Source organism: Salvelinus fontinalis, chromosome 17, assembly GCF_029448725.1.
Source record: "Salvelinus fontinalis isolate EN_2023a chromosome 17, ASM2944872v1, whole genome shotgun sequence".
Classification (NCBI taxonomy): Eukaryota; Metazoa; Chordata; class Actinopteri; order Salmoniformes; family Salmonidae; genus Salvelinus; species Salvelinus fontinalis.
The window spans coordinates 43,287,198-43,308,346 of record NC_074681.1 but is presented as its reverse complement, the minus strand read 5'-3'; the positions used below and the strand labels follow the sequence as shown (position 1 = coordinate 43,308,346).

At 44.5% G+C, this 21,149-nt stretch overlaps 1 protein-coding gene across 1 annotated transcript in view; it reads left to right on the top strand.

Annotated features, from left to right (window-relative positions):
- Nucleotides 1-18,799, top strand: part of puf60a (poly-U binding splicing factor a) — a 60,714-nt gene extending 41,915 nt beyond the window's left edge. The window contains exons 8-11 of the mRNA XM_055867558.1: nucleotides 812-1,002; nucleotides 2,283-2,397; nucleotides 13,858-14,105; nucleotides 18,089-18,799. Of these exons, the coding sequence (XP_055723533.1) occupies nucleotides 812-1,002; nucleotides 2,283-2,397; nucleotides 13,858-14,105; nucleotides 18,089-18,388 (854 nt within the window). The 3' untranslated portion in view covers nucleotides 18,389-18,799. The remainder of the gene's footprint in view (nucleotides 1-811; nucleotides 1,003-2,282; nucleotides 2,398-13,857; nucleotides 14,106-18,088) is intronic.
- The last annotated feature ends 2,350 nt before the right edge of the window (nucleotides 18,800-21,149 follow it).

Here is a 21,149-nt window from a genome sequence, read left to right as displayed (position 1 = left end):
CTGACTGTTACTTTTGATTTTGATCACCCCTTTGTTCAGGGACACATTATTTCATTTCTGTTAGTCACATGTTGGTGGAACTTGTTCAGCTTATGTCAGTTGTTGAATCTTATGTTCATACACATATTTACAAATGTTAAGTTTGCTGAAAATAAACGCAGTTGACAGTGAGAGGACGTTTCTTTTTTTGCTGAGTTTAGTTAATGTTCTGTCCGGGATGGGATGGCTATGGTGTGACCGACAGTAATACAATGTGTTGTGCATTTTGCAGAGTAGGCTACGGCTACATTTGGGTTTGTTCTTTAACGAACCCCTTAATTGTCCAGGTATCATGACTGTGGGTGATAATCAGGTAAAAGCAATTATGTTACAATAATGTTCATTCCAGTACTATATTATGCATCTGTTAAACACGCCTCCCAAATAAGACAATTAGGTATTGAATCTAGGGCTGTGATAGTCATGGAATTCGGCGCACATTTTCCTCCTCTTTTCCACTCCTGACTGCATGTGCCGCTGCTGCAGTAAGGGGGGCGTTGCCTAGGCAACCAAAGACTTGTTTGCTACCTTGTTTTAGCAAGGAGCAACAAAGTTTCATCACCGTGTAGAGTCCATGTTACAGCAGAAACAGACTCAAACGCACAAATTCCCAACCGTCCCGTCAGCCATTTTTCTATTTTATTTTTTAACCGTTATGATGGTTATTTTATTTTCATGACGGTAGTCATCCATAACTGTCGGTTACACAGTTATACGGTAATTGTTCCAGCCCTAATTGAATCTCTTTTGTTTCCCATCTGCCACCCGTTAGAGTACGACAAGGCTCAGTCCTCCCAGGATGCAGTTTCCTCCATGAATCTCTTTGACCTAGGGGGTCAATACCTGCGTGTGGGCAAAGCGGTCACCCCCCCCATGCCCCTGCTCACTCCGACCGCACCTGGCGGACTCCCCGCTGCAGCAGCTGTGGCGGCTGCAGCTGCCACAGCCAAAATCACTGCCCAGGTTAGTACTGTCTGTGCCCTCATTTTAGAAGACACTATTTTCCACTGTTGGGGTCAGTTGCAAATTGAATCTACGTTGGCGCAAGAGATTCAATTTCAATTCAAGCTCTGTGATATATTCTTTGAATGATGTATTGTTTCATAAAGCCAGACTCAGTAAGTCCCAATTTAATATTAGCTGTCATTTGTGTATATGAAATATTAAACTGACAGGGTGACAGTTGTACCTTTTTGGAAACAAACACAGGCAAAACATAACTAGGGCCATGCATTTTAGGTACTTTTTGAGGCACTTTGGTTTTACTGGTATATCCAGCATTATCAACTTGTGTTGCTGCAGGTAGAACATTTGAGGAAATTGTCTTTAATTGACACAAGCAGTCTCCAATCAATCAATGTCTGGTTGTGCATGTGTGTGTTCAGTCGGGGAATTGCCTAAATCAGGGGAGGTGTAGCTCTATGAATTGCACAAAACCTATTATTTGGCAGTGAATACTGTTCGTAGATCAGTGACTCTGCACCTCAATTAGCTCGAGCTGATCACCTCTGACAGAATAGTGACAAAGCAATGGACAGAAATGACAGTCTATTTATTGCTGTTGTAGTAAAGTGCCCTAGTAATTCCATCATACGTTTCCAAATACTGAATCCATCCATACTATTTGACTTGGTTTGCCGCCGCATGAGCAAAGGGCAAGCCTGTCGGGGTTGTTTGGCAGTGACTCTGACCCCACGTTGGAGCTCATTTGAATATCCAAGTGTATGTTCATCTTATTGGCTGAGCAGGCAAATCAGCAGGGTTTTCCCCCCATTTTTTTTCTGTTACGCACCCAAACCAGGGCACAGAGAAAAACAGCTTTTTAACATCCTTATTTTTTTTTTTTAATTGGAAAGGACATCTATTTATTACATATTGTAATACATTTTAGGTCATATTTCTTTGAAATCTGGAACACTGGACAGATACTTTAAGGTCGCTGCATTGCCCCTTTTCTTTGGGAGCCCCAGATCCCGACACCTCACTTTTTTTACGTGTATCACTCTCATCCACTTCAATACATTATATTTCAAATGCAAGCATGCACGTGAATGCGCGCATGACTGACGTGATCCATATAAAATGCACTAATATGCTGGAGGAGAAAACCAAAAACAATGCACACCTCGGTCTTCCAGGACAGACTATCCTGACTTTTTTTTGTTGCCTTTCTCATTTTCTGTCCTTGTAGTCACTGGCACAGTCCAGGTGGTATACCCTCATGTCTGGCTTTGTTCTTCCAGGAGACGGTTGGGTCATCGGTGCTGGGAGCGCTGGCTGGGCCCGCCCTCCTCTCTCAACAGTTGGGTGGCCTGCCCCAAGCCGTCATGGCAGCCCAGGCCCCGGGGATCATCACAGGTAAGCCAAGCACCTCAACAACCCCCCCGCCCCACACACACACACACACACACGTTTGTTTAAAGAAAAGTGTATGCACATCCAACAAGCCTCTGTGGTTGCAGGCTACCAACAATTCCAATTGGGGAAAAAGTATATTGTTTTAAAGCTCCTAAAAGTTTAATGGCAATGTTTCTACTACTAAGGACCTTGGCCATGCCTGCGCAGTTGGGAGGGGTTTGGAGTAGAGTCGTTAGTAAAGTATGTACAAGTATTTGGACAGTAAAGCTAAAAAATAATATTTGTCTCTATACTCCAGCATTTTGGATTTGAGATCAAATGTTTGAGGCAACAGTACAGAATGTATTATTTATTTGAGGGTATTTCCATACTGTATCTGTTTAACCATTTAGAAATGAAAACACTTTATTTATCTACTCGTGCTGAATGATTAGCCCAAAATTTCGGTTTATTTACGATTTTGAAATAACTTAACTTATTTGAATTCCATTTAGTTCGTTTTTTTTCTTCTGTGAGCTCAACACACCGTTTCTCCAGAGAGAAGTTTCTAAACCCAGAGACCCAACATCACGATACTTCTGGGAATGCTTCGCAGACTCGACAGACCAGACAGGGGTTTAGGGGTTGGGAAGTCAATGGGACAAAAGAAAAACTCTTTGTTGTTAATTTTCTCTAAAGGTAAACGCCCAACCTTGATTCGAGCCAATGTCTTAAGTAACTGAGCATGTTATTACGCCAACCTCGTGAAAGTGACACACTGACACGTTTTAATTTTCGTCAAGAACACGTTTATATCGAAGGAGTGCCTTTGATTTGACGGCCTGCACATGCGCAGTTCGGCGGTAGATGACCATTAAACCCGATGACTGCACATGAGCTTGTGTTTCTGCGCATGAGCTTAGCTAGCCAACGCTGCCATGACATCCCCTACAAGCATGATCGGGGATTTCTATTGGAGAAGCAGTTTCTAGGCATCTTCGATTTAATCAAGCATGAACTGTGGTAGGTTGTAGAAAGATGTGGTTTTCAACAGGCTAATCAATATTCATCATAGTTAGGTGTGGAAAACGGGGTAATTGACTACAATGACCAGAATCCATTGCACCTACAGCTGCCTGTTCTCATTGGTTTTTGCCCAGGCTTGCTTGGGGGGCCAGCAGACAGACATGGAAAGGAAGAGCGACAGAGAGCAGTTGCTTAGGTATCTCTAACCGAAATACATCTAATTGATTGATAGTTGTCTGTTTTGCCATGTACAAATGTGTTATTCAATGTGTTTCTCTGGGCTACAGTGGTAAAGTCCAAATTCAATGTTTGCTCACATTTACCAGTCAAAGGTTTTAGAACATCCTACTCATTCAAGGGTTTTTCTTTATTTTTAACCATTTTCTACATTGTAGAACAATAGTGAAGACATCAAAACTAAGAAATAGCACATATGGAATCATGTAGTGTTAAACAAATCAAAATATATAATATATAGTCTTCAAATAGCCACCCTTTGGCTTGATGACAGCTTTGCACACTCTTGGTATTCTCTCAACCAGCTTCACCTGGAACGCTTTTCCAACAGTCTTGAAGGAGTTCCCACATATGCTGAACACTTGTTGGCTGCTTTTCCTTCACTCTGCGGTCCGACTCATCCCAAACCATCTCAATTTGGTTGAGGTCGGGGGATTGTGGAGGCCAGGTCATCTGATGCAGCACTCCTTCACTCTCCTTCTTGGTCAAATAGCCCTTACACAGTCTGGAGGTGTGTTGGGTCATTGGCCTGTTGAAAAACAAATGATAGTCCCACTAAGCATGCTTTAGAATGCTGTGGTATCCATGCTGGTTAAGTGTGCCTTGAATTCTAAATAAATCATCAGCAAAGTATCCCCACACCATAACACCTCCTCCTCCATGCTTTATGGTGGGAAACACACATGCAGAGATCATCCAGTCACCCACACCACGTTCTCACAATGCACGGCGGTTGGAACCAAAAATCTCAAATTTGGACTCATCAGACCAAACGACAGATTTCCACCGGTCTAATGTCCATTGCTCGTGTTTCTTGGCCCAAGAAAGTCTCTTCTTATTATTGGTGCTCTTTAGTAGTGCTTTCTTTGCAGCAATTCAACAATGAAGGCCTGATTCACACAGTCTCCTCTGAACAGTTGATGTTGAGATGTGTCTGTTACTTGAACTAATTTATTTGGGCTGCAATTTCTAAGGCTGGTGACTCTAATGAACTTATCCTCTGCAGCAGAGGTAACTCTGGGTCTTCCATTCCTGTGGCTGTCCTCATGAGAGCCAGTTTCATCATAGCGCTTGATGGTTTTTGCGACTGCACTTGAAGAAACTTTCAAAGTTCTTGAAATTTTCCATATAGACTCACCTTCATGTAAGTAATGATGGTCTGTCGTTTGTCTTTGCTTATTTGAGCTGTTCTTGCCATAATATGGACTTGGTCTTTTACCAAATAAGGCTATCTTCTGTATACCCCCCCCCCCCCTACCTTGTCACAACACAACTGATTGTCTCAAACGCATTATGAAGGAAAGAAATTCCACAAATTAACTTTTAAGAAGGCACACCTGTTAACTGAAATGCGTTCCAAGTGACTACCTCATGAAGCTGGTTGAGAGAATGCCAAGAGTGTGCAAAGCTGTCTACAAGCCAAAGGGTGGCTTTTTGAAGAATTTCACATATAAAATATATTTAGATGTTTTTAATACTTTTTTGGTTTCTACATGATTCCATATGTTTTATTTCATAGTTTTGATGTCTTCACTATTATTCTACAATGTAGAAAATAGTCAAAATAAAGAAAAACCATTGAATGAGTAGGTGTTCTAAAACTTTTGACCGGTAGTGTATGCCTCATTTAAAATCAAGTGGGTAAATGATCCATTTTATGACCATCTTAAAACAATTCCATATGTTAGCTTAGTAGATATTGAGCTGTAAGGGCTTAGACCTACAGGGGTTAAAGTAAAGTTATGTGACTAAAGGATAGTTTATTAATAAGTGATACGCAGTAATAGGCAGTCTCTACCATCATAAGGGTTTTATTAATTAAATAATAGTCATCATCATACCAAAAACAAATATACAACACTAAAATATGTTATTTAAGTAATGTGAATACTTGTCTCATCGCTACAACTCGGGCTCGGAAGAGACGAAGGTCGAAAGCCATGCGTCCTCCGAAACACAACCCAACCAAGCCAACCCAGAAGCCAGCCGCACCAATGTGTCGGAGGAAACACCGTGCACCTGGCGACCTTGGTTAGCGCGCACTGCGCCCGGCCCGCCACAGGAGTCGCTGGTGCACGATGAGACAAGGATATCCCTACCGGCCAAACCCTCCCTAACCCGGACGACGCTAGGCTAATTGTGCGTCGCCCCACGGACCTCCCGGTCGCGGCCGGCTGCGACAGAGCCTGGGTGCGAAACCAGAGTCTCTGGTGGCACAGTTAGCGCTGCGATGCAGTGCCTTAGACCACTGCGCCACCCGGGAGGCCCATAAATACAATTTTAATAATGATGAGTGAGAAAGTTTGACGCCCCTCTTATTGGTATTGGTGATTAATAAGGATTTATTCATGATTTTTCTTAATCTTGGCATCAGGATTAATTTCGAAGTGTTCAGAAACATATCACTTAGAAAGAAAATTGCTCCATTCACCATTCAGTTCCTAATGGACAAAGAATTTCCCAAAACACAACCAAAATTAACTGCAAATGCATCCAACAAGTTTGTGGAGTCACGTGCTATGAATATGAGACCAACTTTTAAACTTTTGAATACTTTAATACACAAATGAAAATTACAGATAAATTAAGTGCATTAATTTCTAAATGGTAATGTATGTCTGAAAATACCCTCAAATCAAAGTTGACAGTCTGTACTGTCGTCTCATATGATACATTTGGTCTCAAATCCCAAATGCTGGAGTATAGAGCCAAATGAAAGGTGCAATATGCAGAAATAGCTCCGCCTTTTCCTGTTTGCAAAATTCAAATAGTTTTCCTAATTTCAGTTTATGTGGCAAAACAAGCAGTCATTGTGTAGAGAATCATTTTACTGGCCATGAAGAAGTTCTGTGGGGGTTCATTTGGGATTTAGCAAAAGATTAAGGGGATGTGGAAAGAGGAACTCTGACTTCCTGGTAACCTCGCTGATTTGAAAGGACATCATGGGGGGTGGTAGAGGAATCTGATCGCTGCTGTAAACAGCCTGATTCTGTTTTACTGCTGTTATCACTCTGGCCTTTCTTCAACGGATGTGTGTTTGGAATATGCCAGAAAATGGCTGCTCCAAATAGAAACAGTGGCTGGGTTTAGGTCAAAAACCCTGTGGCCAAATATAGTGCTTTGAATATGCCGGGTATGCCTTCTGATTGGTGAAAGGTGATTCAATCACTGACAATTTAGTTATGTATAATTCCCTCATAACAGACATAGGCTCAAACAGTTTCAATGAGGACGAATGCCAGGCTGATATGTGAAGTGAAATGGAATGAGGAACGCAGCAATCGGGCTTGTTCCACCAGGCTAGCTTGTGTGGACTGAGTTGAAATGGGAAGATGGAAGATTGGACTGTAAGAAATTGAGTTGAGGAGCAGGTGCTGGTAATGGCAGCTTTCACACTCAGCCTTTTGTTTGGCCTTGAATCAGAAAGAAAATAAGTTACTTTTAAACACCCTCTTTGCACCACCATTGAACAATGTGCCTCTCATTGGCTGGCGAGGGAACTGTGTGCATTTATTAGCATGCCTTTCACTGCATGGGCTATCCAGAGTGAGACAGTGAGTTGGTGTGTATGAAAAGAGGCCAGATGCCCAGGTAAGTGCAGAATTGGACAGTTGTAGGGTCATTGGGAATGAATTGGATAAATACAAGTACTGGCAACAGACAAGCTGATGCAACATATATTATAAGATTTATGTTAGCTGTGTTATGTGGTCATTTAGAGGCCATTTCCCAAAACAACGCTGTAAACGTGCAATTTTGTAGCGGTCTTTTTAAGTCAAATAGAGGGGCTGTTCAGTTGACATATTTGGGATCAAATTACAATGAGAAGTAATGTGTTTTGCCTATATTAACAACTACAGGTTGTATTTATTAGGGTTTTAACCATTCTTCCAAAATGACTATCAATTGGCATCTCAATGCCTTTCACTTTGTTTTGAGTTCAGTAAGAAGAGAGAGACAGTTCTGTATAGAGCAGGGGTGTCAAACATATGGCCCTCACGCCAGATCTGGCCAGCGAGGGGTCCAATCCAGCCCGCGGGTTGGTTTGAGTTAAAAAGTATAGAAAAAATATATTTTAAGCGGGGGAAACGAACTCAATATACTTTAAAATGACTAAAACCAAAATCAAAACTGTGTAGAAATAATGGACCCATATTCGTACAGTTTCTTGACTGTCCAGCTCGCTAGAAGTGTCAGGGAGCATAGAAAATGTAAAAAATGATGGATAGAGGACCATTTTTTGTTAACTTTGTTGGCAAGGAAGTATAACCAATTTTCAGTACAGCCCTCCGGACCTCGTTGAAGAACGAATGCGGCCCCTGGGGCAAAGTGAGTTTGACACCGCTGGTGTAGCGTTACAGGGAGTCCTGAAAATAACTTAGTGACACCCTATAATGTTATATGGTGGAACCAAAACGAGATGAGGAATTAAACCGGTGCATATAGATATTTTTTTGTCTGAAGTGGAATTGCCTCTGTACTTTTTTCAGGGTGCTGTTGTCTCCTACAGTGTGTTAGTTGTACATAGCCTGTCGGAGGACCACTCCACTAATAGATTCTCTTTTATTGTCTCTTCTCTCCTTGTCTCTCTCTTTTTTCTCTCTCCTTTCTTCCCCTCCCTCTCTTGACTCCACAATCGCACCGACAGTGGCCACTTAATCCCTCCCCTTTGCTGCACACTGACCAACCAAGTGTGAAGAGGACTGTTTCTAGCCCCTCCCCTCATAAACATAGCCCCTCATTCCTATTGGCCAGTGAGTCTCAGATCCTGTGTGTTTTGTGGAGTTTACTTTTGGTATGCATCAACATGACCATTAAGAAGCTACAACCAGGGTGGTTAGAGGGTGGGGGGGATTCATTTGAATAGATTCATTTTTCTATTGTAAGGAGTGTTTAGTTTGCATCCCATGCCCCTCCTCCCTTTCCCCTTAAAGGGGCAGTCTGCAGTTGATACATCCATTTTTGGATTGTGAATTAATGATGTACCCATTGATTCTTGAAGAATATACATTGCATCAAGAAAGCATTCACACCCCTTGACTTTTGCCAGATTTTACTGTGTTACAGCCTGAATTTAAAATGGATTAAATATCGTTTTTTTTGCCACTGCCCTACACACAATATCCCATAATGTCAAAGTGGAATTATGTTATACATTTTTTTTTTTTTTTTTTTACAAATGATTAAAAAGGAAAAGTTAAATGTCAAGAGTCAATAAGTATTCAACCCTTTTGTTATGGCAAGCCTAAATAAGTTCAGGAGTAAACATTTGCTTAAGTTGCATGGACTAATAATGTTTCACATGATTTTTGAATGACTACCTCATGTCTGTACCCCACACACAGTGTATCAATACAACCAGTCTCTACAAAAATACAGGTGTCCTTTCTAACTCAGTTGCCGGAATGGAAGGAAATCACTCAGGGATTTCACCATGTGGCCAATGTTGACTTTTAAACAGAGTTTAATGGCTGTGCTAGGATGGATCAACATTGTAGTTACTCCATAATACAAACCTAAATGACAGAGGGAAAGGTAAGAAGCCTTTACAGAATGTCACGATCGTCTTCGTGAGAGAGAGAGGACCAAGGCGCAGCGTGTGAAAAATACATCTTCTTTAATGAAGGGAAAAACAACCACTTACAAAATGAACAAAACAAACGATCGTGAAGCTAAACAGAACTAAGTGCACAACTGCAACATAGAACATAGACATAGACACTACAAAACACATACATTCCCCATGTCACACCCTGACCTAACTAAAAAACATAAAGAAAACAAAGAAAACAAAGAATACTAAGGCCAGGGCGTGACAGTACCCCCCCCCCACCCCCAAAGGTGCGGACTCCGACCGCACAACCTGAAATAGAAAGGGGAGGGTCCGGGGTGGGCCCCATCATGGCGGCGGCTCGGGTGCGGGACGTGGCACCCACTCCACCATTGTCAATACCCGCTTTCGTATCCCCCTCTCAATGACCACCCTCCAAATAAACCCACCTAAATTAAGGGGCATCACCGGGATAAGGGGCATCACCGGACTAAGGGGCATCACCGGACTAAGGGGCATCACCGGACTAAGGGGCATCACCGGACTAAGGGGCAGCTCCGGACTAAGGGGCATCACCGGACTAAGGGGCATCACCGGGATAAGGAGCAGCACCGGGATAAGGAGCAGCTCCGGACTGAAGGAAGGCAGCTCCGGACTGAAGGAAGGCAGCTCCGGACTGAAGGAAGGCAGCTCCGGACTGAAGGAAGGCAGCTCCGGACTGAAGGAAGGCAGCTCCGGACTGAAGGAAGGCAGCTCCGGACTGAAGGAAGGCAGCTCCGGACTGAAGGAAGGCAGCTCCGGACTGAAGGAAGGCAGCTCCGGACTGAAGGAAGGCAGCTCCGGACTGAAGGAAGGCAGCTCCGGACTGAAGGAAGGCAGCTCCGGACTGGCTGGCTCTGGCGGATCCTGGCTGGCTGGCTCTGGCGGATCCTGGCTGGCTGGCTCTGGCGGATCCTGGCTGGCTGGCTCTGGCGGATCCTGGCTGGCTGGCTCTGGCGGATCCTGGCTGGCTGGCTCTGGCGGATCCTGGCTGGATGACGGCTCAATGCTGGATGACGGCTCTGGCTGGTCATGGCTGGATGACGGCTCTGGCTGGTCATGGCTGGATGACGGCTCAATGCTGGATGACGGCTCTGGCTGGTCATGGCTGGATGCCGGTTCTGGCTGGTCATGGCTCGCTGACGGCTCTGGCTGGTCATGGCTCGCTGACGGCTCTGGCTGGTCATGGCTCGCTGACGGCTCTGGCTGGTCATGGCTCGCTGACGGCTCTGGCTGATCCTGTCTGGCGGAAGGCTCTGGCTGATCCTGTCTGGCGGAAGGCTCTGGCTGATCCTGTCTGGCGGAAGGCTCTGGCTGATCCTGGCTGGCGGAAGGCTCTGGCTGATCCTGTCTGGCGGAAGGCTCTGGCTGATCCTGTCTGGCGGAAGGCTCTGGCTGATCCTGTCTGGCGGAAGGCTCTGGCTGATCCTGTCTGGCGGAAGGCTCTTGCGGCTCCTGTCTGGCGGAAGGCTGTAGCGGCTCCTGTCTGGCGGAAGGCTGTAGCGGCTCCTGTCTGGCGGAAGGCTCTAGCGGCTCCTGTCTGGCGGACGGCTCTGAAGGCTCATGGCAGACGGGCGGCTTTGCAGGCTCAGTACAGACGGGCAGTTCATGCGGCGCTTGGCAGACGGACAGTTCAGACTGCGTTGGGCAGACGGGCAGTTCAGGCGCCGTTGGGCAGACGGGCAGTTCAGGCGCCGTTGGGCAGACGGGCAGTTCAGGCGCCGCTGGGCAGACGGGCAGTTCAGGCGCTGGGCAGACGGCAGACTCTGGCCGGCTGAGACGCACTGTAGGCCTGGTGCGTGGTACCGGAACTGGAGGTACCGGGCTAAAGACACGCACCTTCAGGCTAGTGCGGGGAGCAGCAACAGGGCACACTGGACTCTCAAGGCGTACTATAGGCCTGGTGCGTGGTACCGGCACTGGTGGTACCGGGCTGAGGGCACGCACATCAGGGCGAGTACGGGGAGAAGGAACAGTGCGTACAGGGCTCTGGAGACGCACAGGAGGCTTGATGCGTGGTGCCGGAACTGGAGGCACTGGGCTGGAGACACGCACCACAGGGAGAGTGCGTGGAGGAGGAACAGGGCACACTGAGTTCTCGAGGCGCACTATAGAACTGGTGCGTGGTACCGGGACTGGTGGTACTGGGCTGAGGGCACGCACCTCAGGGCGAGTGCGGGGAGAATGATCAGTGCGTACAGGGCTCTGGAGACGCACAGGAGGCTTGATGCGTGATGCCAGCACTGGTGGTACTGGGCTGGGAACACGTATCTCAGGGCTAGTGCGGGGAGCAGTAACAGGACGCACAGGACTCTGGAGACGCACAGGAGGCTTTGTGCGTGCTGTAGGTACTGTCTTCACCAGACGGCTAGCACGCACCTCAGGACGAGTATGGAGAGCTGTTCCCGGTGACATTAACTCACCAACACGTTCGTTCGGACGGATGCCGTGCCTCATGCACCAAACCAATACATCCCTCATAACTCTCTCCTCCAATTTCTCCATTAACTCTTTTACTGTCTCTGCGTCACTTACCTCCAAATCCGCCCTCACCGGCTCCTTACGGTAAACCGGAGGAGTTGGCTCACGTCTCCCGACTGACCTAACTAAACTACCCGAGAGCCCCCCCCCCCCCCAAGAAATTTTTGGGTTTGACTTACGGGCTTCCAGCCTTGTTTCCGTGCTGCTTCCTCATATCGCCGCCTCTCTGCTTTCGCTGCCTCCAGCTCAGCTTTGGGGCGGCGATATTCTCCTGGTTGAGCCCAGGGTCCCTTTCCGTCCAATATTTCCTCCCATGTCCACGAGTCCTGGTTTCTCTCACGCTGCTTGATCCATGGTTGATGGGGTGTTCTGTCACGATCGTCTTCGTGAGAGAGAGAGGACCAAGGCGCAGCGTGTGAAAAATACATCTTCTTTAATGAAGGGAAAAACAACCACTTACAAAATGAACAAAACAAACGATCGTGAAGCTAAACAGAACTAAGTGCACAACTGCAACATAGAACATAGACATAGACACTACAAAACACATACATTCCCCATGTCACACCCTGACCTAACTAAAAAACATAAAGAAAATAAAGAATACTAAGGCCAGGGCGTGACACAGAATATTAAAATATATTTTTTAAATGCATTCTGTTTGCAAGGCACTAAAATAATACTGCAAAGAAATGTGGTAAAGCAATTCACATTTTTTCCTGGATACAAAGTTATGTTTGGGGCAAATCCGATACAACACATTACTGAGTACCACTCTCCATATTCTCAAGCATAGTGGTGGCTGCATCATGTTATGGGTATGCTTGTAATCGTTAAGAACTGGGGAGTTTTTCAGAATAAAAAAGATACGGAATGGAGCTTAGCACAGGCAAAATCCTAGAGGAAAACCTGGTTCAGTCAGCTTTCCACCAGACACCGAGATATGAATTCACCTTTCAGCATGCAAATAACCTAACCAAGAAGACAGTGAATGTTCCTTATTGGCCGAGTTACAGTTTTGACTTCAATCTATATGAAAAAATCTATGGCAAGACCTGAAAATGGTTGTCTAGCAATGATCAACAACCAATTTGATTGATGGTTTTGAAAAGAATAATGGGCAAATGCTACACAATCTAGGTGTGCAAAGCTCTTAGAAACTTACCCAGAAAGACTCGCAGCTGTAATCACTGCCAAAGGTGCTTCTACAAACTATTGAACCAGGGCTGTGAATACTTATGGAAATTAGAAATGAATGTATGTATTTCATTTTCAATAAATTCTTAAAAACATTTGAACTTTGTCATTATGGGATGTTGTTTGTAGATGGGTGAGACACAAAAATCTATTTAATCCATTTTGAATTCATGCCGTAACACGACAAAATGTGGAATAAGTCAAGGGGTATGAATACTTTCTGAGGGCACTGTAACTTATAAATGCCTCCTGAGCTTAGTTCAACTGATGTACTCCATCAGAACCCAAAATATACAAGCTTGTTTTACTCCAATGTTTGTAATCAAAGTCAATGTAAACAATTGTCACTGTGGTTAAAATGATACATTTGATATCCTGGATGGTCAGTCTTTGCATCCATAGCTCTGCCTATCCATCTGAGAGTGGTTACATTTCTCCAGCCCCCTCCCTCAGCATTTTACCGAATCAGGGAGAGGAGGACGCTTGTTTATTGATTCAACTGCTGATTGCCGCTTTAACACTTACTTGACCAAGATTAATGGACTAGGAAATCCATATTTACCTGGAATAGATGGTAGAGCTTTAGAAGGGGGTTGGAAGGCTTTGCTATAGAGATTCTTTGCCATCTAACTTTTGCCAACCCCAAAACATCACGTGGAAATGTTCCTTATGCAACAGAACACACGTTGTCAGTCCAGTCACAGCCTGCTAGTGGACACAACATTCCAATACCATGATTGCTAGCTCCAGTTCGATAGCACCCTTTTACTTGACAAGGAGCTGTCGTGTCACAATTAAACATTGCTAGACAGGAGCCAACCCAGCCAGTTATCTTGGGAGAAGCCCCTGAGGGGCCACTGGCTTAGGGCTTGGGGAGGCTCCTCTGTTGGCTGTCCAACCTTGGGGGGGTTTGACCTTTTTGTGCTGCCTCCTTCCGTTCTCTTTTACAGGGGTAACCCCAGTGCGGCCCGCTTTGCCTGTGCTACCTCAGGTGGGCCTGGTCAACCCAGTGCTGGCCTTACCACCGGTGCTGGTCACCTCTCTGGTGGCGGCCCAGGAGGCCAAGAAGAAGGAAGTGGAGGAGGAGGCCTTGCAGGATGGGACGGGCCAGGAGCCGCTGAGTGAGCAGGAGCACATGAGCATCTCCGGGAGCAGCGCCAGACACATGGTCATGCAGAAGTTGCTCCGCAAACAAGAGGTGGGTTGAAATGTTCCTGTTTTTTTCCCCCTTGAACACAGTGGATGAGTTAGCAGTGCTCCAGTCGAACCTTTTCCTCTTGTGGCACTAGCCCATATTTGTGACCGACTGGCTCAATTCGATCTTAAATAGCAAAATTTGAAATTGTTTAATTTATTTTGGATAAAAGTAGAGACTCAGAGCTACAAAATGGTATATCGTAGTTGAGGAACAATGGGAAAGTAATTCTGCTTTGAAAGTTGATTAATTTGTAACCTCACTTTAGTGAAAATGGCCCTTGAGTGTTTTGGTACCAACTGGAGAGCTAATCTTTGTCTACACCCAATAAAGCCCTTGAGTTTAATTGAATTGAGAGGGAAAGGGGGATACCTAGTCAGTTGTACAACTGAAATGTCTCTTCCGCATTTAACCCAACCCCCCTGAATCAGAGAGGTGCCTTAATCGACATACACATCTTTGGCCATGCCGATTAATCGGTCGACCTCTAGTATTCAGTAAATAAGTTGTTTCATCTTACATGTCCAAGCAGGAATGCATGATTCAATATATTTTAATGTGCAACCTAATCCAGTGATTGTCATGAATTTTGGGTATTGTTATATTTTACTGTTAAAATGGGGCTCCTGAATGTTATGGTATTTCTTTTTTCAATAGAGATGGAATTGCTTATATCTTTATGTGCGCTAACATCACATAGGCTAATTATACTGACCAAAAATATAAACACAACATGCAACAATGTCATTGATTTTACTAAGCTACAGTGCATATGAGGAAATCAGTTAATTGAAATAAAATGGCAGCCAAGCAGGAGTGGCTTAGGGACAAGTCTCTGAATGTCCTTGAGTGGCCCAGCCAGAGCCCGCACTTTAACCCGATCGAACATCTCTGTCATTATGGGGTATTGTGTGTAGATTGATGAGGAAAAAAATCTATTTAATACATTTTAGAATAAGGCTGTAACGTAACAAAATGTGGAAAAGGTAAAGGTCTGAATACTTTCCGAATGTAAAATATAAACATAACCTACATAAAGCCAATAATTAAAAACATTGCAGCCTGCAGGTAGAAAATATCCTGTTAAAAATAAATATCCTATAATTTACATTGGCTACGCATGGCCTGTCTGCAAGGAACATGAAACATTATATCAACTGTTAACTTGGGTCCAGCCTGAAGCTAGCACTATCAAACTTGCAACATTTTCAAAAATATTCTGGGCCCTCAGTTTCCTATGCCAGTGAGCTCCGGACAGACAGACACAGCTATAGGCTATTTGCACAAGGGATAAGAAGTAGTCCTATTTTATGACGTTTCCACCGGATCAGAGCATTACATTTTTTCTCCTTTCACGCCGAGTAATTATCAAAAGAGAGCTGGAAATATTTTTGAAATAGGCTACGTTAAGGAACTGTTGTCATTCTCAATTTATTTGCTGTTTGAGGTGAAGAAAAAATTACTTTGAGAAGCTCCACAGTGGTGGTGAGCTAAGACTGAATACTCCACAGTGGTGGTGAGCTAAGACTGAATACTCCACAGGGGTGGTGAGCTAGGACTGAATACTCCACAGTGGTGGTGAGCTAAGACTAAATACTCCACTGTGGTGGTGAGCTAAGACCGAACAGTGGTGGTGAGTTCAGAAATATTATCAGATCTCCAAATTGGCACATTTATAGGCCTACATTTGCACGCAGGCCAGGTAGCCTAGGCCTACTTCTGTGCATAGTCAGATGCGCATCCTAACTCAACATTGACAGGAGAGCTACAAACAAAAGACAATGAATAAATTGACAAAACTTGTTCCTCACAAGTGTAGCCTAGGTTGTGCGGTCCGCAAACAACGTGTCCACTCCGACAATGAGAACGGTAAAAGACTAATAATAATATATTGAATGCATTAACAGAAATTACCGTAACCAAACAAACATTGTAGATTAGACATTATCGGAATTAAAGTCAAATGTACTACTGGTGATGCTGGTGTGCCATCCCGGTGGCCTGCACAATGGATTAGTCCACTGAGACAGACATGATTTAGACAGGTGTCTTGTTTGGACACACTTACTCATTCAAGGGTTTTTCTTTATTTTTACTATTTTCTACATTGTCGAATAATAGTGAAGACATCAACACAAAGAAATAACAAATATGTTACCCAAGAAGTGTAAAACATAAAAATATATTTTAGGTTCTTCAGAGTAGCCACCCTTTGCCTTGATGACAGCTTTGCACACTCTTGGCATTCTCTCAACCAGCATCATCTGGAATGCTTTTCCAACGGTCTTGGAGTTCCCACATTTGCTGAGCACTTGTTGGCTGCTTTTCCTTCACTCTGCGGTCCAAATCATCCCAATTGGGTTGAGGTTGGGTGATTGTGGAGGCCAGGTCATCTGATGCAGCACTCCATCACTCTCCTTCTTGGCCAAATAGCCCTTACACAGCCTGGAGGTGTGTTGGTTCATTGTCCTGTTGAAAAATAAATGATAGTCCCACTAAGTGAAAACCAGATGGGATGGTGTATCGCTGCAGAATGCTGTGGTAGCCATGCTGGTTAAGTGTGCCTTGAATTCTAAATAAATCACAGACAATGTCACCAACAAAGCACCATCACACCTCCTCCTCCATGCTTCACAGTGGGAACCACACATGCGGAGATCATCCGTTCACCTACTCTGCGTCTCACAAAGACAAGGAGGTTGGAACCAAAAATCTAAAATTTGGACTCCAGACCAAAGGACAGATTTCCACCGGTCTAATGTCCATTGCTTGTGTTTCTTGGCCCAAGCAAGTCTCTTATTTTTATTGGTGTCCTTTAGTAGTGGTTTCTTTGCAGCAATCAACCATGAAGGCCTGATTCACGCAGTCTCCTCTGAACTGTTGATGTTGAGATGTGTCTGTTACTTTAACTCTGAAGCATTTATTTGGGCTGCAATCTGAGGTGCAGTTAACTGTAATGTACTTATCCTCTGCAGCAAAGGTAACTCTGGGTCTTCGTTTCCTGTGGCGGTTCTCGTGAGAGCCAGTTTCATCATAGCACTTGATGGTTTTTGCGACTGCACTTGAAGAAACTTTCAAAGTTCTTGAAATGTTCCACATTGACTGACCTTCATGTCTTAAAGTAATGATGGACTGTCATTTCTCTTTGCTGATTTGAGCTGTTCTTGCCATAATTTGGACTTGGTCTTTTACTAAGTAGGGCTATCTTCTGTATACCACCCCTACCTTGTCACAACACAAATGATTGGCTGAAACGCATTATGAAGGAAAGAAATTTGACAAATTAACTTTTAAGAAGGCACACCTGTTCATTGAATTGTATTCCAGGTGACTACCTTGGCTGATTGCCAAGAGTGTGCAAAGCTGTCATTCGGGAAAAGGGTGGCTACTTTAAAGAATCTGAAATATATTTTATATATTTTTGTTTACTACATGATTCCATATGTGTTATTTCATAGTGTTGATGTCTTCATTATTATTCTACAATGTAGAAAATAGTAAAACATTTAGAAAAACCCTGGAATGAGTAGGCGCGTCCAAACTTTTTTCTGGTACTGTTTATATTTGCAACTGCTCAACCCCCTAAAATCTTGGTCGACCAAAAGCCTCTCGGCAAAATATTTGCCCAGTCTACTAAATGGGGTCAGCCCTACATGAGGATAATGCACTTTACTATTTCACCAAGTCACGGTTTTAGCCTCCCAAAGGTGATCAAGTAAAATGTGCAGCCAAGTAAAAGGGTCGCAAAATGTTACTAAGTGGTCCCAGTCTGGAGCCCTGGTTGGGGTTGTAATTGCGCAGTTCAGCCACAAGGGCTACAGTTGCATTCTCTGAAAAGTTTCCACAACATTAATAGTCGCAACGTGTGGGTAACTAACTGTACCGTCAGTGTTTTCTCTGATCAAGAAAGTAACTGATAGCACACATATATTTATGTTTTAGTAATGCATTGTACAATAATAATGCTTTTCTTCCACTGTGCCCAGTCGACGGTGATGGTGCTGCGAAACATGGTAGGACCAGAGGACATCGACGATGACCTGGAGGGTGAGGTGACTGAGGAGTGCGGCAAGTTTGGCGCGGTCAACCGTGTCATCATCTACCAGGAAAAGCAGGGCGAGGAGGATGATGCGGAGGTAATTGTCAAGATCTTTGTGGAGTTCTCCATGGCGGCAGAGATGAACAAGGCCATCCAGGCACTCAATAATCGCTGGTTTGGAGGTCGCAAGGTCATTGCCGAGGTGTACGACCAGGAGCGCTTTGACAACAGCGACTTATCTGCATAAGACGTTCTGACCTTTCTGAAAGATCTCTACTACTACGACCACAACCTCTGGTGTTTCTCTCTCTCTCCCTCACACACATACACAGACAAGGCTGCCACGCACCACTGTAGGTGATGCTGGCCTCTTTTTAACCAGTTTTTTTTTTTTTTTCAATGTTGATATTAATATTATTAATGCTCCTGTTTGGGGACACCGACAAAGCAAGGAGACGCTCATGGATTTTTTTTAATTATTATTGTGGCCTACTGTGAAGGGCTGGATATTTGTTTTTGTATTGTTTTCAGTTTAATTTCCCAGATTTTAGTTTTATTTCGGTTATACCTTTTTTGATTAGGTCAATTCTACAAAGGTTCTCTTGTTATATAGCTCTTGGTATTAATTGCCCAAAACAATAAATTCCTCATGAATAAAGTGGTTTGATATTTTGATTATTGATATTAATCCAGAAAGTAACTACAGGGAGCAGTCTAGTTTGGTCAACAACAAAAGAAAGTTGGTTTTAAATGCGAGGTCAGACATAGTTACATCCAACTTTTTGATCAGAATTTACACCTGTTGCACCAAACAAAATAAGTCTACTCGTAGCTAAGTCCGGCGTAAGCATTTCGCGTTCATGAGATTTGATGCTTTGTAATGATGGTTGCTAGGCAGCGCCCGTTACTAAGCTGTTGCCATCCTTGTGGAAGTACTAAACTTTGATGTCACTTTGCACATCTCTTCACAACGCCCACCACTATGCATGCACGTTTTCTTATCGAACATTTGATGGATCCTAAAGAATTACTGTGGGAATAAATATTACTGAATGACAAAAAAAATTCTATAATAAGCTAATGCAATTGAAGGCATGTATCAAATGGTTGCTTACTGAAACGTACAGTAATCCATTCGTTATAATAATTGTAGCTAAAGCAATAGCCGTGTGTGGTCAACTAGATCATTTCAGCACGGCAAAATTGCTAATTAATAGACAGACACATATAGATATATAGATCGAGAGAGAGAGATCGATATAGACAGACGCATAGATAGCTAAATAGATCTAGCTAACGTTATCACCGCCAGAACACAGAGCCTTCTTGCTAGTGAAGCAGAAGTGCTCTTCACTGACGAGTCAGGGTTTTGTCTCACCAGGGGTGATGGTCGGATTTGCGTTTATCGTCGAAGGAATGAGCGTTACACCGAGGTCTCTACTCTGGAGCAGGATCGATTTGGAGGTGGAGGGTCCGTCATGGTCTGGGGCGGTGTTTCACAGCATCATTGAACTGAGCTTGTTGTCATTGCAGGCAGGCAATCTCAACGCTGTGCATTACAGGGAAGGCATCCTCTTCTCTCATGTGGTACCCTTCCTGCAGGCTCATCCTGACATAACCCCCCAGCAAATGCTCGTTCAGTGCGTGATTTCCTGCAAGACAGGAATGTCAGTGTTCTGCCATGGCCATTGAGCACATCTGGGAACTGTTGGATCGGAGGCTAGTGCCATTCCCCCCAGAAATGTCCAGGAACTTGCGGGTGCCTTGGTGGGAAAGGGGGGTAACATCTCACAACAAGAACTGACAAATCTGGTGCAGTCCATGAGGAGGAGATGCACAGCAGTCCTTAATGCAGCTGGTGGCCACACCAGATACTGACTGTTACTTTTGATTTTTACCCCCCCTTTGTTCAGGGACACATTATTCCATTTCTGTTAGTCAAATGTCTGTGGAACTTGTTCAGTTTGTCTCAGTTGTTGAATCTTATGTTCATACAAATATTTACACATGTTAAGTTTGTAGAAAATAAACGCAGTTGAAGGTGAGAGGATGTCCTTCATTACCATCCTGTACCCCGCACTGAGCTAAAGGGTAGAGCTGCCGCTTTCAAGGAGCGGGACTCTAACCCGGAAGCTTATAAGATATCCCGCTATGCCCTCCGACGAACTATCAAACAGGCAAAGTGCCAATTCAGGACCAAGATCGAATCATACTACAACGGCTCCGAAGCTCGTCGGATGTGACGGGGCTTGCAAACTATTACAGACTACAAAGGGAAGCACAGCAGAGAGCAGCCCAGTGACACGAGCCTACCAGACGAGCTAAATAACTTCTATGCTCGCTTCGAGGCAAGTAACATTGAAACATGCATGAGAGCATCAGCTGTTCCGAACTAATGTGTAATCACACTCTCCGCAGTCGATGTGCGTAATACCTTTAAACAGGTCATCATTCACAAGGCCACAGGGCCAGACGGATGTGTACTCCAAGTATGCGCTGACCAACTGGCAAGTGTCTTCACTGACATTTTCAACCTCTCCCTGTCTGAGTCTGTAATACCAACATGTTTCAAGCAGACCACCATAGTCCCTGTGCCCAAGAACACTAAGCTAACCTGCCTAAATGACTACCGACCTGTTAGCATTCAAGTCTGTAGCCATGAAGTGCTTTGAAAGGCCAGTCATGGCTCACATCAACACCATTATCCCAGTAACCCTAGACCCGCCCCAACAGATCCACAGATGATTCAATCGCACTCCACACTGCCCTTTCCCACCTGGACAAAAAGAACACCTATGTGAGAATGCTATTCATTGACTACAGCTCAGCGTTCAACACCATAGTGTCCTCAAAGCTCATCACTAAGCTAAGAACCCTGGGACTAAACACCTCCCTCTGCAACTGTATCCTGGACTTCCTGACGGGCAGCCCCCAGGTAGTAACGGTAGGGAAGAACACAATTGCCAAGCTGATCCTCAACATGGGGGCGTCTCCTGTACTCCCTGTTC